The 14,532-nt window shown below is 41.2% G+C and overlaps 1 protein-coding gene across 1 annotated transcript; it reads right to left on the bottom strand.

Moving 5' to 3' along the window:
• Nucleotides 1-1,206: 1,206 nt before the first annotated feature.
• LOC121586106 (zinc finger protein Xfin) lies at nucleotides 1,207-12,611 on the bottom strand. Its single transcript, XM_041902595.2, has 2 exons — nucleotides 12,412-12,611; nucleotides 1,207-4,609 (listed from the first exon to the last, which is right to left on the bottom strand). The coding sequence occupies exon 2, from the start codon at nucleotides 4,508-4,510 to the stop codon at nucleotides 2,471-2,473; it is 2,040 nt and encodes a 679-aa protein (XP_041758529.1). The 5' UTR covers nucleotides 4,511-4,609; nucleotides 12,412-12,611; the 3' UTR covers nucleotides 1,207-2,470.
• Between the last annotated feature and the right edge of the window lie 1,921 nt (nucleotides 12,612-14,532).

Below are 14,532 nucleotides of genomic sequence, written 5' to 3'. Positions count from 1 at the left end.
CCCCTAGACCCTACGCACTTGTGGAGATTTGATAGGATTTGACAGCTGTAAGCAATATGGTAATAGCTCCAATTGCTCACTGATGGGCTAGGCGGAAGTTTCACCATGTTGTCAACACCTGTCAAATCCCAAAAAGTGCATAGGAGGTAGGGCCTAGGGATCGATTTTGGATTGGGCCATTGGATACAGTCCGATTCTCTACCTTTCTCACCAAAGTGTGCACTTGCTCATGCCCCCTCAAGGCATTGGATTAGTGTAAGCATTAGTTTCCATTGTATAGACCATTTACTTTCAGTACACAAGGGGAGGTGGGACTAGTGCGGCAGTGCCCACTTTGGGGAGAAGGGTCAGGAATCGGGAAGCATCCCTAGGGAACCCTGCCAGATGAAGGACAGGTACATTAGGAGTGACCAGTGCAAAGGATAGTCACGCTTGTCATAACCTTGTCCCCGGGCTATTGCGCACAGCACATATAAACCTGGAATATCAATGATTCAACGTTGGCCTTAGTGGGATTGACCATCAAATTCTAGAAGAGTGACCTACTGAGTAAAGTATTTGTCATTTAATTTGAGCGAATCACACAACTGCGAAGTTAGGGGAAAGGTGTTGTGGGAGATGATTGGTTGGTAGATTAAGCAGATTGAACCAATGACTACGCACTGAGAGTTTCTCCCAGTCTTTCTGTATTGGCTAACGAAGGCCAAGTTTGACTCGTTGGTCCACCAGACTCTTTGAGCATTTGGGCAGAAGTTTCTGGGAACGAGATCACGCTTGTCATAGAGGCAATTTTCATTTTCCCCCCAAGGACACCTCTGTCCTTCTGCTTACATGATTCTGTACAAGTCTGATCTACTGAATTGCTTGTGTTCAACACCTGGGACACAGATGGATCACAGATCAAAACTCATCCATTTAAAAGTCTGAACCCGCCATGATGTTTCTTTATAGTCGAGAAACTACATCCTAACTTACATATAATTGATATAAACCATCATCCTATGGATCCTAGACATGGTACTTCTATAGTACCTTGTGTAGGAGGTATATTCCACCGTGTGTAGGCAACACAAAGCACTGGCAGAAAAATATCTAGCCTACCACCAGTTGGACATTTCCACCTTATCACATGATCGCATTCATCATTAGTTGAAAACCATGACTGATGGGTCATTTAAAATATCAATCATTTGATTTCTAGGAATATAAATTTCTTTCAACTTTAATGGCACAAAATTAACATTTAAATCAGGGCCAAATCATTTGTTCACATTTGGTAGGCAATAAAGGAAGCAACAGTACCATTTGAAAAGGCTAATTTACATCACAATGCTACGTGTAGCAGCATTGGGATCACTAGGCTTTGTCCTGCCTTACAGAAAAACATGCTGATCATGTGTTAACAGATCAGTGGCCACCCGGAGGACTGGCAGCAGAAATCATCTAGAGCAGTGGTTCCCAACCTTTTTTGGTTACTGTACCACCAACTGAATTTTGCTCTGCCCGGACAACCCCTGAAGTACCCTCTCATGTGAATTTTACCAGTAGGCCTATGGTCTCATGAGTCTTCTCAAGTAGCCCCTGTGGATAGGCTAAGTACTCCCATGGGGTCTTAGTACCCCTGGTTGGGAACCACTGATCTAGATGACAGAACCCTTTTGTGAATTGAGAGACATGACCACAATATAGTGAAAAGATGATACATGAGAAAGCCTTTCAAAATGATACCAACATTCCTGGCCTGGTAGTTTGGGAACATCTCACCTTGACAGGTTTTTTGATATTGTGAAAGACACCATGGTTGTAAAGGCTTGGCAATTGCAAATAAATAATAATCTCTTAAATTGTTTTAAAGTGAAATCCCAATGGAACTGCACTTTCAAAAAAAGTGGACAGTCATTGTTACCTCAGACCACCTTAACGCTTTGCATTGGTCCAAATCTATCTGTAAAAAAGTTATTTCCACTTGGTCTTTAGCAAATTGTGCGAGACTACTAGCTTCAATAATGCTCTCAGAGCATATTAAGGCATTATTCCCACACCATGGCATTTCCAAAGGTTTAACTGAAGTAAGTAACCAAAACAATCTAAAACATTGATAAAAACAAACCTCATTCACATGATTGTATAAAATACATAAAAAATCTAAGTAATTCCCAGTTCTTAAGTCACCATCTCGATCTATGCAGTGCTACATCATCAATGTCATCCTACTCAGGTTCAGAATGACTGACCCACCCACCCCAAGAACCATACTGGTTGTAGTTCCTCAATTTATAGGAAAATAAATGCTTGTTAACTGCTCCATCATCAAGGAAAGAATCGTAACTTGGGACGTGCACGTAACTCTGACTTTCGTAAATCATGAACTGAGGTCTACATAACATTAGTGCAACAATTTGAGTTATGTGCATCGATCTCAAGTTGGGGTTCGACCCTCAGGATATAAATACCATGCATATCGTTTCCATTATCCAAGGTTATCGGACCCATGAGAACTCTGGTGTTTCAGAAACTTCTGCAAGGAGGAAAAAGTCTCTGTACACTCAGTGCATTCGTACAGCACCTCTGCTGGACCAATTTTCTCACCATTCCCACCCTTGACATTGTCAATGTCCCCATGACCCACTAAATCCTTTACATTGTCTTGGTCAGAGTCCAGGTCTGGATTGGAGTCAGCAGTGTGAGATGCCTGTCCTTCCATGTTTGTTTCCCTGCTTGACTGACTTGGGTGATTCTCAAGATGGCGTGCTAGAGCAGAGGAACTCCGGAAACGACTTGGACAGCGAGGGCACTTAACCATTTCACTACCCGGTTCCCTTTTGTGGTACCGCAAATGCCGTTGGTACACACACAGAAGGCCAAACTTTTTCCCACATTCGTCACACTTGTAGTTCCTCCGTGCCTTAGGAGCAGCGAACGCTTCTCCAGTAGATGTGGTTTGCTGATGTTCACCATTGTCACTGTCCATTTCTGCTACAACACGGTCTAAAGACTTCTTGGGTTTTCTTTCAGATGACACATTCTGTTCCAACACATCAGAATTCAATTGGGAACCACCATCTGGTTTAGAATGCAATGCCAAGTACTTAAGACTTGGCTTCTTCTCTAATTCAGGTTTGTGATACATGGCTATATGCCTCCGGACATCACAGCGTTGTGGAAAATGTTTCCCACAGAGAACACAAGTGTGAAGAGTCCCCTTGTGGGATCTATTGTGCCGAGAAAGACTACTAGAGTGACTGAATACACGGTGGCAGTGCTTGCATGGATGTAATTTTGTGCCAGATCCTTTTTTATAAAGTGGGGGCCTTCCTCCCTTCCTTGCAGGTGCTTTTGTTACAATGCACTCAATGCCAGTATACCTTCGCCGCCTTTTTACAACTCTTTGGGACTCTGAATCCTTATTTAACTTGTCAATTTCTTCCTGTGTTTGATGGGTAAGATGATGCTCCTTCAAGTCGGTTAACTGCTGGAAGCGATCTCCACACAAACCACAGCGGTATGGTCTGAAAGAGGATGGTGTTTTGGAATCAGATTTGCCGTTGTGGGTCTTCACATCAACAGTTGCATCACTGCTGTACTGTTGGGTCACATCGGTATTAGGGGTGCCGCTGCTGTACGGTTTGGTCACATCGGTAGGGGTGCTGTTGCTGTACTCTATGGTATGTGATTGCTCATCTTTCTGAGACTGTTGTTCGATTTTGGATGAAGAGTTCACAGATAATTGTTTGTCTTTAGAATGACTGAGTAAGTGGCTCTGCAAGTCGGAGAGCCAGAAAAAACACAGATTACACTTCTTACAGGGATATGTTTTCTGTATTATGTTCTCTTGACCATTGTCTGACTTCCCCATTTGTCTGAGCCCCAGCGATCCATGCCGCTCTTTTTGATGAGCATACAGGGTCTCTCGTTTCAGAAAGCGTTTTCCACACTGACCACAGCAGTAAAATATTTCATGGGCATGTTCTTGGAGATGTTCCCTTAACCTCTCTTTATCTGTGAAGATCTTGCAACACAAGGTGCACTTATAACCTTGCTCTAAATTCCGATACTGATGATGGCGTTGTAAACTCAGCTGGTTGTTAAACGATTTTCCACATGTTTCGCATCGGTACTGTTTTAGAGGAGAGACACTGCGGCACTGGGAGTGAGATACTGTTTTGACGCGTAGATCTGTTTTTGCTGGCTTAGTTGTGAGTTCAATGGTCTTTGAATTCTGATAAGGTGAAGGAGTTGAAGATGGCTGTTTGACAGAAGAAGGGTTGTTTGATGGCCCAGATCTGTCAACCACTATGAAAGTTCCATTTTCATGGAGAGCATACTCACGAGGAACTTGAAACCCATTTGGCAAACTGTCAAGGGAAAATGAATCTGTTCGTTCATGAGTCCTGAGTCGTTCATGAACAGTAATGTGTTTTACCAAGTCAAGGTAGCGCCTGAAGCCATCCCCACATTCTGTGCAGATGAAGGCATCAACATCTGGTTCAGCTGAGCTTACGTAATCCATTAGGGTGTGTTCAACGATCAAAGTTCAGTGTTAAACAAGGTTAGTTCCATTCTTCATGAGCAGCTTGTTTTGTAGAGCTCTTCCTTTGTCTGGTCAAAACTGTGAAAAATAGAAAAAATAAGTTACTACTTTACCAAACATATGGGGCAGGTGCTGGTCCTGACTAACAACAACAGTTTTATTACACCACCATGAGTAGGAACAAAAATTATTGGATGTTAGAAATTTACAAGACCCCCCTGCACCATCAAGCCTCTCCGATATCAGCTTTCAATTCTGTTAGCAAGGCTGACACTTTTTGAAACAAAGGAATTCAGTCTCATTCAAATTAGATGGAGACAACTGACACACCTGTATTGTCCGGATACTGGCTCCTCCTAATATCAAATGGCCTAAGAAATAGCAGCCAAATAGTTACCTTGATCGAAACCTTAGTCTGCTTCCAATACCCTCAGGTCAACCATATTGAGGTTTCACCACACCCAGTGACATGTGACAGTAACTATCAAACAAATTTCAGAGATTGGTAGGAAATGGACGTGCTAATAATTAGAATGATGCGTCAGACTGGGTTAAAAAGGAGCAAAACATGAAAGTCCACTTTTTGTAGTAAAAAAGATGTCGTCCAACAGGTTTCCCCACGATATAAGTGAATGGTACGAGCACCCTCCAAAATCTTCCAAGGCATTTAGACTTGTGCTTTCCAGCGACAGCGCAGCGTTACACAGCGAGGTAAACGGGACACTCTGTTATGGCGTACACAGAGTAAAACAATTCAGCAGGTCCATTCAAACAATTAGTGTCCCTTGAGTGTGGCCAATGCGCGCATCCGTTTTGGCTGCATGTCATGTCACTTCTATCGTTCACTTCCCGAGATGTTTCCATAGACTCTCTCTCACACTACATAGCTAGCAGCTTGGTGGCTGGTTGTTTATTTAAAAAATATATGTATTATATTCCACAAATGACCTATCTAGATGATTAGAGTGGAGCGCAGCAACATGCGGTTTCCAGACATTAGGCTGCGTTAAAATGGTTGGGCTTTATTGTATATGAGTACAATCATTTAACGTCAACCTCAGGTTAGTGCCCTCTCCAGGAATAATGCAGATCATATTTTTACAAATGGGAGATGTTAGCAATGACAGATTACCAATGCATATACTGTAGCTTACTCTGTCTAAAGAAAATGCAGCTTCCCATAGGCCTATTTGTCTTAAATACATTCAAATTAGCTAGCCTACAAAACTTCGTAAAAATCACTTGACAAAAGTGAGGAGAACCATGGAGTACGTTTACATGCACACTAATAATTAGTGCTGTGATGATACCACGATCGCAATATTTTTTCCCATGCCAAAAATGAAAACACGAAGCAGACCAAACTCTTTGGTCCTTTAAAAACCTGATGTGAAATATTGTGTGCTATAGTGTGGAAAACAAATAAATGTGACTCGATGACAACATAATCATGCTTGTTTCCAACATTAGGGCTGTTTTCCTAAAGAAATTAAATCTGCTTTGTGTTTTGGTTTCCTTGCCACAATACTAACGAGTATTGCGATACTGGTATCATCCCGGACAACCTAAAAAGGTAATATTAAACTGATTATGGCAATACTCAGAGTTTTGCATTAGTAATGTAAACCACTTTCCTCTGATTATCTTAATCAGCGTAAGGTCATAAACAAAGTAAGCATAAACCGTTAAAACATCTAGTTCATCATTTAATTGGACTTTCTTTAGCATTTCATTATTTGTCCTGAAGAAGGCGCTCTTTACATAAGCTTATAGCTATCTGGCCTTAGTGTCCAGTCTTGCTGTAACGCACCATCACCCAACGGAGAGTGAACTACTGTGAACTAACTGTTACGTCTACGGTGAGTGCTGAATAGACTGAAGCTTGCCAGCTCAGTAAAGTGTAAAAAATGCACACCGGCCATTTACTGTTACGTGAAGAGTCATGGAAGGGTGTTGGGTGTCGTGACAAACAACGGATGTAAAGCAAGTGCCGTTCTAAGAACGTTCAACTGTGTGGTAACATTACGGCCCTTTAGTGAAGCCCATGAAAACTGGTGTTATACAGCGCATTCTGAAAATATTCAGACCCCTTCACTTTCTCCACATTTTGTAACGTTAGTTCCCCCCCCCCCCCTCATCAATCTACACATAATACCCCATAATGACAAAGCAAAAATAAGTTACACATTTTTGCAAATGTATATATATATATATATATATATATATAAAAAAACGGAAATATCAAATTTACATAAGTGTTCAGACCCTTTGACAGCAATTACAGCATCGAGTCTTCTTGGGTATGATGCCTCAAGCTTGGCACACCTTTATTTGGGGAGTTTCTCCCATTCTTCTCTGCAGATTCGGTCAGGTTGGATGTGGAGCGTCGCTGCACAGCTATTTTCAGGTCTCAAGAGATGTTCGATTGGGTTCAAGTCCGGCCTATGGCTGGACCACACATTCAGATCTCTCTGTACTTTGCTCCATTTATCTTTCCCTTGATCCTGACTAGTCTCCCAGTCCCTGCCGCTGAAAAACATCCCCACGGCATGATGCTGCCACCACCATGCTTCACTGTAGGGATGGTGCCAGGTTTCCTCCAGACGTGACGCTTGGCATTCAGGCCAAGTTCAATCTTGGTTTCATCAGACCAGAGAATCTTGTTTCTCATGGTCAGAGTCCTTTAGATGTCTTTTGGCAAACTCCAAGCGGGCTGTCATTTGCCTTTTACTGAGGAGTGGCTTCCGTCTGTCCACTCTACCATAAAGGCCTGATTGGTGGAGTGTTGCAGAGATGGTTGTCCTTCTGGAAGGTTCTCTCATCTCCACAAAATAACTCTGGAGCTCTGTCAGAGTGACCATCAGGTTCTTGGTCACCTCCCTGACCAAGGCCCTTCTCACCCGATTGCTCAGTTTGGCCGGGCGGCCAGCTCCAGGAAGAGTCTTGGTGGTTCCAAACTTCTTCCATTTAAGAACGATGGAGGCCACTGTGTTCTTGGGGACCTTCAATGCTGCAGACATTTTTTGGTACCCTTCCCCAGATCTGTGCCAGCTCAATTTCGAGTCTCATAGCAAAGGGTTTGAAAACTTAAGTAAATAAGGTATCTTTAGAAAAAAAATATATATATATGTGCAAACATTTCTAAAAACCTGTTTTCGCTTTGTCATTATGGGGTATTGTGTGTAGATTGTTTAGGAATTGTTTTTATTTAATCCATTTTAGAGTAAGGCTGTAACGTAACAAAATATGGAAAAAGGGAAGGGATCTGAATACTTTCCGAATGCACTGTATTTAATCTTTGTGAAGCGTATTCCTCAAGCTCTGTCATTCAAATGTTTTCATAGGCACTAAAATGACATAGCATATTACAAAGTTGCGCTTCGTAGCTACGTTTTGATGTATGGGTTGTCACTTGTCAGGGACTAGTCCAAATTCACGTGTCGCCACCCCCATTTCCATGACGAGTGCTAGCTAGCCAGCTGTGTGAGAGTACTTGACGCCGTTCACTGAGGATTAGTGCTCCCTAGGATCCTTGGGACATCCCTACGCTAAACCCTACCATAACCCTGACCTCTCTAAACTTAACCCTTACCGTAACCATTTTAAATGTCAACTTCTTCAATGGGTAGGGACGTCCCAAGGATCTTGGATAGCAAGGACCGTTCACTGAGGCAACGCTTGGGGCGAGAGTGGCGAATAATTAGAAAATAAACTGATTATGGCATCAGGCAGAGTATGGAAGTAGTCATGTAAACACCTTACTCTGCTTATCTTAAATCGGCGTAAGGTCAAAATCGAAGTAAGCATACACCGATTAAAACACCTGGTTTCTGAGCAACCTTACGATTTATTAGGACGTAAACAGCTTAAATCGGCATGTGCCAGCACCGGTAGCGCAAGCCTCCCTCTATATGCGCAAGTGAAGTGAGTTTGGAAAAACTTAAAGTATGCATCTTAGAAATTGTTTTCATATATAAACTTTATATGTCCGAACTCAGAATCAAATAGGCTTTGCAAAAATAACACTGTCACTGTGCTAGAACGTTTATTTTGATTAGCAATTTTCTACATTTATTTAAGTCCCATCAGGTAGCCTGATTTCAGATGTGTCCATGTAAACATGATTAGAGAAATTGATTGTTTTAAACCAAACAATTTTATTAATCTGACTATCCACAATAATCGTATTGTTTATGTAACCGTGCTCATTTATGTTTTTCCTTTCAAGTGACAACTACCATAATTCAGTGGCTACAGTCCTACAATCGATGAAAACATAGCTAAACACCAATACATAGAAAATGTGTCCCATGTCGTTGTTTTCCAACTGGCTAGCATGAGGCAGCTCAGTCTTAAGAGGCACATTTTTTGCTGGAATCTGTGCATTTTATCCACCTTTCCCTAGAATGACACAGTTTTCCCATTAAAATAAATAGTATTTCTGGTGCTCCTAAATGTTATGTGGTGCTTACATTAACCTCTACGGGATCGGTGTCCCGTATACGGGACAGTTGAGCTAACGTGCGCTAATGTGATTAGCATGACGGTTGTAAGTAACAGTAAACTTTCCAGGACATAGACATGTCTTACAGTTGAAGTCGGAAGTTGACATACACCTTAGCCAAATACATTTAAACTCAGTTTTTCACAATTCCTGACATTTAATCCTAGTGAGAATTCCCTGTTTTAGGTCAGTTAGGATCACCACTTTATTTTAAGAATGTGAAATGTCAGAATAATAGTAGAGAGAATGATTTATTTCAGCTTTTATTTTTCTTTCATCACATTCCCAGTGGGTCAGAAGTTTACATACACTCAATTAGCATTTGGTAGCATTGCCTTTAAAATGGGTTAACTTGGGTCAAACGTTAAGTTAGGTGAATTTTGGCCTATTCCTCCTGACAGAGCTAGTGTAACTGAGTCAGGTTTGTAGGCCTCCTTGCTCGCACACGCTTTTTCAGTTCTGCCCACACATTTTCCATAGGATTGAGGTCAGGGCTTTGTGATGGCCACTCCAATACCTTTGTTGTCCTTAAGCCATTTTGCCACAACTTTGGAAGTATGCTTGGGGTCATTGTCCATTTAGAAGACCCATTTGCGACCAAGCTTTAACTTCCTGACTGATGTCTTGAGATGTTGCTTCAATATATCCACATAATTTTCCTTCCTCATGATGCCATCTATTTTGTGAAGTGCACCAGTCCCTCCTGCAGCAAAGCACCTCCACAGCATGATGCTGCCACCCCCGTGCTTCATGGTTGGGATGGTGTTCTTCGGCTTGCAAGCAACCCCCTTTTTCCTCCAAACATAACGATGGTCATTATAGCCAAACAGTTCTATTCTTGTTTCATCAGACCAGAGGACATTTCTCCAAAAAGTACGATCTTTGTCCCCATGTGCAGTTGCAAACCGTAGTCTGGCTTTTTTATGGTGATTTTGGAGCAGTGGCTTCTTCCTTGCTGAGCGGCCTTTCAGGTTATGTCGACATAGGACTTGTTTTACTGTGGATATAGATACCTTTGTACCTGTTTCCTCCAGCACCTTCACAAGGTCCTTTGCTGTTGTTCTGGGATTGATTTGCACTTTTTCGCACCAAAGTACGTTCATTTCTAGGAGACAGAATGCATCTCCTTCCTGAGCGGTCTGACGGCTGTGTGGTCCCTTGGTGTTTATACTTGCGTACTATTGTTTGTACAGATGAACGTGGTACCTTCAGGCGTTTGGAAAGAGGTCTACAATTTCTTTTGATTTTCCCATGATGTCAAGCAAAGACGCACTGAGTTTGAAGGTAGGCCTTGAAATACATCTACAGGTACACCTCCAATTAACTAAAATGATGTCAATTAGCCTATCAGAAGCTTCTAAAGCCATGACATCATTTTCTGGAATTTTCCAAGCTGTTTAAAGGCACAGTCAACTTAGTGTATGTAAACTTCTGACCCACTGGAATTGTGATACAGTGAATTTTAAGTGAAATAATCTGTCTGTAATCAATTGTTGGAAAAATTACTTGTTTCATGCACAAAGTAGATGTCCTAACCGACTTGCCAAAACTATAGTTTGTTAACAAGAAATTTGTGGAGTGGTTGAAAAACGAGTTTTAATGACTCCAACCTTCCGACTTCAACTGTATATGGGCAGAAAGCTTAAATTATTGTTAATCTAACTGCACTGTCCAATTTACAGTAGCTATTACAGTACCATGCTATTGTTTGAGGAGAGTGCACAACAACAACAAAAACGTATCACGGCAACTGGTTGATATGTTCACCTCTGAAGGTAAATAATGTACTTACATTCAGTAATCTTGCTCTGATTTGTCATCCTGAGGGTCCCAGAGATAAAATTTAGCATAGTTTTGTTTAATAAAATCCATTTTTTATATTCAAATGTATGAACTGGGTTCTACAGTTTGAACCCTTGCTGTCTCTGGCTCCAAACCCACCCCAACTGGCCATCTAGATGTGTGAAAGGTAGTGTATAAGCTAATGATCCATCATGTATGACATTCCTTGGAGTGTGTAAACTTACATTTTGTATTACCATATCATTTTTGTATGTTCTCTATCGTTAGGTACTAGAAAATGTATCAATTGACCAATTCGCCACATTTGGGCAGACTTGATACAAAATAGTCCAGTTTTGCAATGCTTCATTGGATCAATCTGAAACTTCGCACAAACTGCTGTCATCTAGTGGTCAAAATCTAAATTGCGCCTAAACTGCAATATTATGGCCTTTCTCTTGCATTTCAAAGATGGAACAAAAAAATTAATAGAAAACTTTTTTATTTCTTTATTATCTTTTACCAGATCTAATGTGTTATATTCTCCTACATTAATTTCACATTTCCACAAACTTCAAAGTGGTATCAATAATATGCATATCCTTGCTTCAGGTCCTGAGCTACAGGCAGTTAGATTTGGGTATGTCATTTTAGGCGAACATTTAAAAAAAAGCCTCAGATCCTTAAGAGGTTAATGTTCTTTACTAAAAATGTATGAAATCAGCTTTCTGAGTACCTTTGTTGAGCTGTTTTAAGCACAATCCATACAGATTTTTATTTTATTTTTATTCCAACTATAATAATACAAATATTGGCAGATATATCGGTTATTATTGTGAATATTTCCATTCTAAAATCGGATCCAAAAATCCCTTATCGGTCGGGTTCTACTAAATAGCTACATTTATAGTTAATGATTACTTTTGTACAGTTATGAAAAATAAGTAATTCACATTTTTTTTTAAAGCTGGAGTTGTTAGTTATTTTTTAAAAACATGTAGCTACCTAAATCAACTAGCCAGCTATCCATACACAAAAATACACTAGAAGTGGCCATTTTGGAATAAGTTGGCTAGCTAGCGTAGCTACTGTATTATTATCTAAACAGGGTTCGCTAGTTAGATAGATAGATACCTTGCCCAAATACATTTTTGTATATATAACATAATTTTACTAGATTACCTTTATGACAGTCTGGCCAATGACTATAGTCAGTTAGTTATTATTTGCAGGTGTAGAGCCAGATTTAAAGCATCGTGACAGATGTCTTGATACCAACAAAATGTCGGTCTGCTGCTAGCCCCCAACTCTGCAAAAACTATCTAGCTAGTTAACAATGTATTTCAACGAAATACGGACTTATGAAATATAATGTGTGTGTGAAATGCCTTGTATCTGGCTTGTAAGGAGACAACCGGCTGACAGCAGTAAGATACCTAGCTAACTAATTTCTTCGCTTTTGATTGCGCAATGATGCCACAGCTACAACTACGTTAGCTACCGTAGATTGCGCGAGGCCTATCTGACCGTTCATAAAGCTAGCTAGCAAGGTTAGGTACCAGTTGTATCGGATCGAACACTCGAATGTACTTACCACATTTCTAAAGTCCGATTAGTATAGACTTTCTCTGCCCTTTCTTTATATCGCTCCACTTATGTTACATTGCGAATCGTGTTCTGTCCACCCCCTTCATCATTTGTCGGCATCCAGTATTGGCTTGATAATGTAGCTAGCTAGCACCACTTTTTCTACATAGTAACTACAAGAATCGGGGGAGGAGAAAGGGGCGGAGACCATCCGCTATTCTTCTTCTTCTTCTTCTTCTTCTTCTTCTTCTTCTTCTTCTCTTCTACTTCTTTGGTATTATGGCGGTCTGCAAACAAAAATTAGAGCTGCATGTCGCCACCTACTGTATTGGCGCTGTACAACCCTACCATTATGTTGTATGAATTCATTACACTTTGTGAAAAATTGCACTACCAACTAACCCTGCACCAATTAAAACCTCATCACTATTCCACTACATTGGCCCTATCTGATCCTACATGGGGGCCAGCAGCCTGGGAGGACAGGACACTATCGTTCAAAACATCTTCTAACTCTTCTGCCTTAAAATCTCGTACACCCAAGTACTTCTCTGCAACTTCCACCAGAACATCTATCCTCTGTGATTTACATTCCATTCCTGCGGCACAATTGACAACCATGGCCATAAATGCAAAAAAATTGACCTTACTGAAGCACATGTTATTTCTATCACTCTCTGTTGGCCTCGGCCTACTCACAGGGATCCATCTTCCTCTACTACTCTCTTCGCTGCCTCAGCATACGACACCTGCACTAGTCTGATCCTGGCAATCAAATCAAATAAAAAAAATGTGTCACATGCGCCGAATACAACAGGTAGACCTTACAGTGAAATGATTACTTACAAGCCCTTAACCAACAATGCAGTTTTAAGAAAAATAAGTGTTAAGTAAAAAATAGATAAGTAAAAAAAAGTTAAAGACCAGATTTAAATAATTAAAGAGCAGCAGTCAATCTTAACCTGCCTTTCTCTCACCAGGCACATCTGATCTCCAGCACCATGGGTACCTCTACAGTTTACACACACAACTTTTCCCACCGATACTACAGATTCCTTTGTCTCATGTCCTCCTGCACACTTCTCACATCTAGGAATCGCCCTCCTACACACTGCTGCCACATGACCATAAACTTGACACCTAAAACACTGTTATGGATTTGGGACAAAAGCTCTTACAGGATAACTGACTCTGCATCAAAACTCAGTAGTACAGACAGTGTCTTCTTTGTTTCACCATGTTCTCCACCGGATCTGCGTCGCACCAAACTAATCTTCAACTTCAGTTGATCCACTTAACACTTAATGCCACCCCAGTTATCACTCCTTTGAACGGCACCCTGCTCCGGAGAGGAAAACAAGTCACAGATCTTGTCCCCAATCGCGTGGTGCGGAGCGCACGCTCCCTCTGGAGGGCAGAAATGCAAAGAAATCAGCAAGATTCCACCTCGAGTCACTCAAGTCACTTTAACCTACCCAACATTCCCCAACCTCTTCACCACCCAACCTGACACCACATACAGTGGCTTGCGAAAGTATTTACCCCCCTTGGCATTCTTCCTATTTTGTTGCCTTACAACCTGGAATTAAAATGTATAATTTGATTTACACAACATGCCTACCACTTTGAAGATGCAAAATATTTTTGTGAAACAAACAAGTAATAAGACAAAAAAACAGAAAACGTGAGCGTGCATAACTATTTGACTAGGCCATTCCAAGACATTTAAATGTTTCCCCTTAAACCACTCAAGTGTTGCTTTAGCAGTATGCTTAGGGTCATTGTCCTGCTGGAAGGTGAACCTCCGCCCCAGTCTCAAACCTCTGGAAGATGAAACAGGTTTCCCTCAAGAATTTCCCTGTATATAGCGCCATCCATCATTCCTTCAATTCTTATCAGTTTCCCAGTCCCTGCCGATGAAAAACATCCCCACAGGATGGTGTTCTCAGGGTGATGAGAGGTGTTGGGTTTGAACCACACATAGCATTTTCCTTGATGGCCAAAAAGCTCAATTTTAGTCTCATCTGACCAGAGTACCTTCTTCCATATGTTTGGGGAGTCTCCCACATGCCTTTTGGCGAACACCAAACGTGTTTGCTTATTTTTTTCTTTAAGCAATGGCTTTTTC

This window comes from Coregonus clupeaformis, unplaced genomic scaffold (genome assembly GCF_020615455.1).
Source record: "Coregonus clupeaformis isolate EN_2021a unplaced genomic scaffold, ASM2061545v1 scaf0096, whole genome shotgun sequence".
Lineage (NCBI taxonomy): Eukaryota > Metazoa > Chordata > Actinopteri > Salmoniformes > Salmonidae > Coregonus > Coregonus clupeaformis.
The sequence above is the reverse complement of the archived record's forward strand: the minus strand, read 5'-3'. Positions and strand labels throughout refer to the sequence as shown.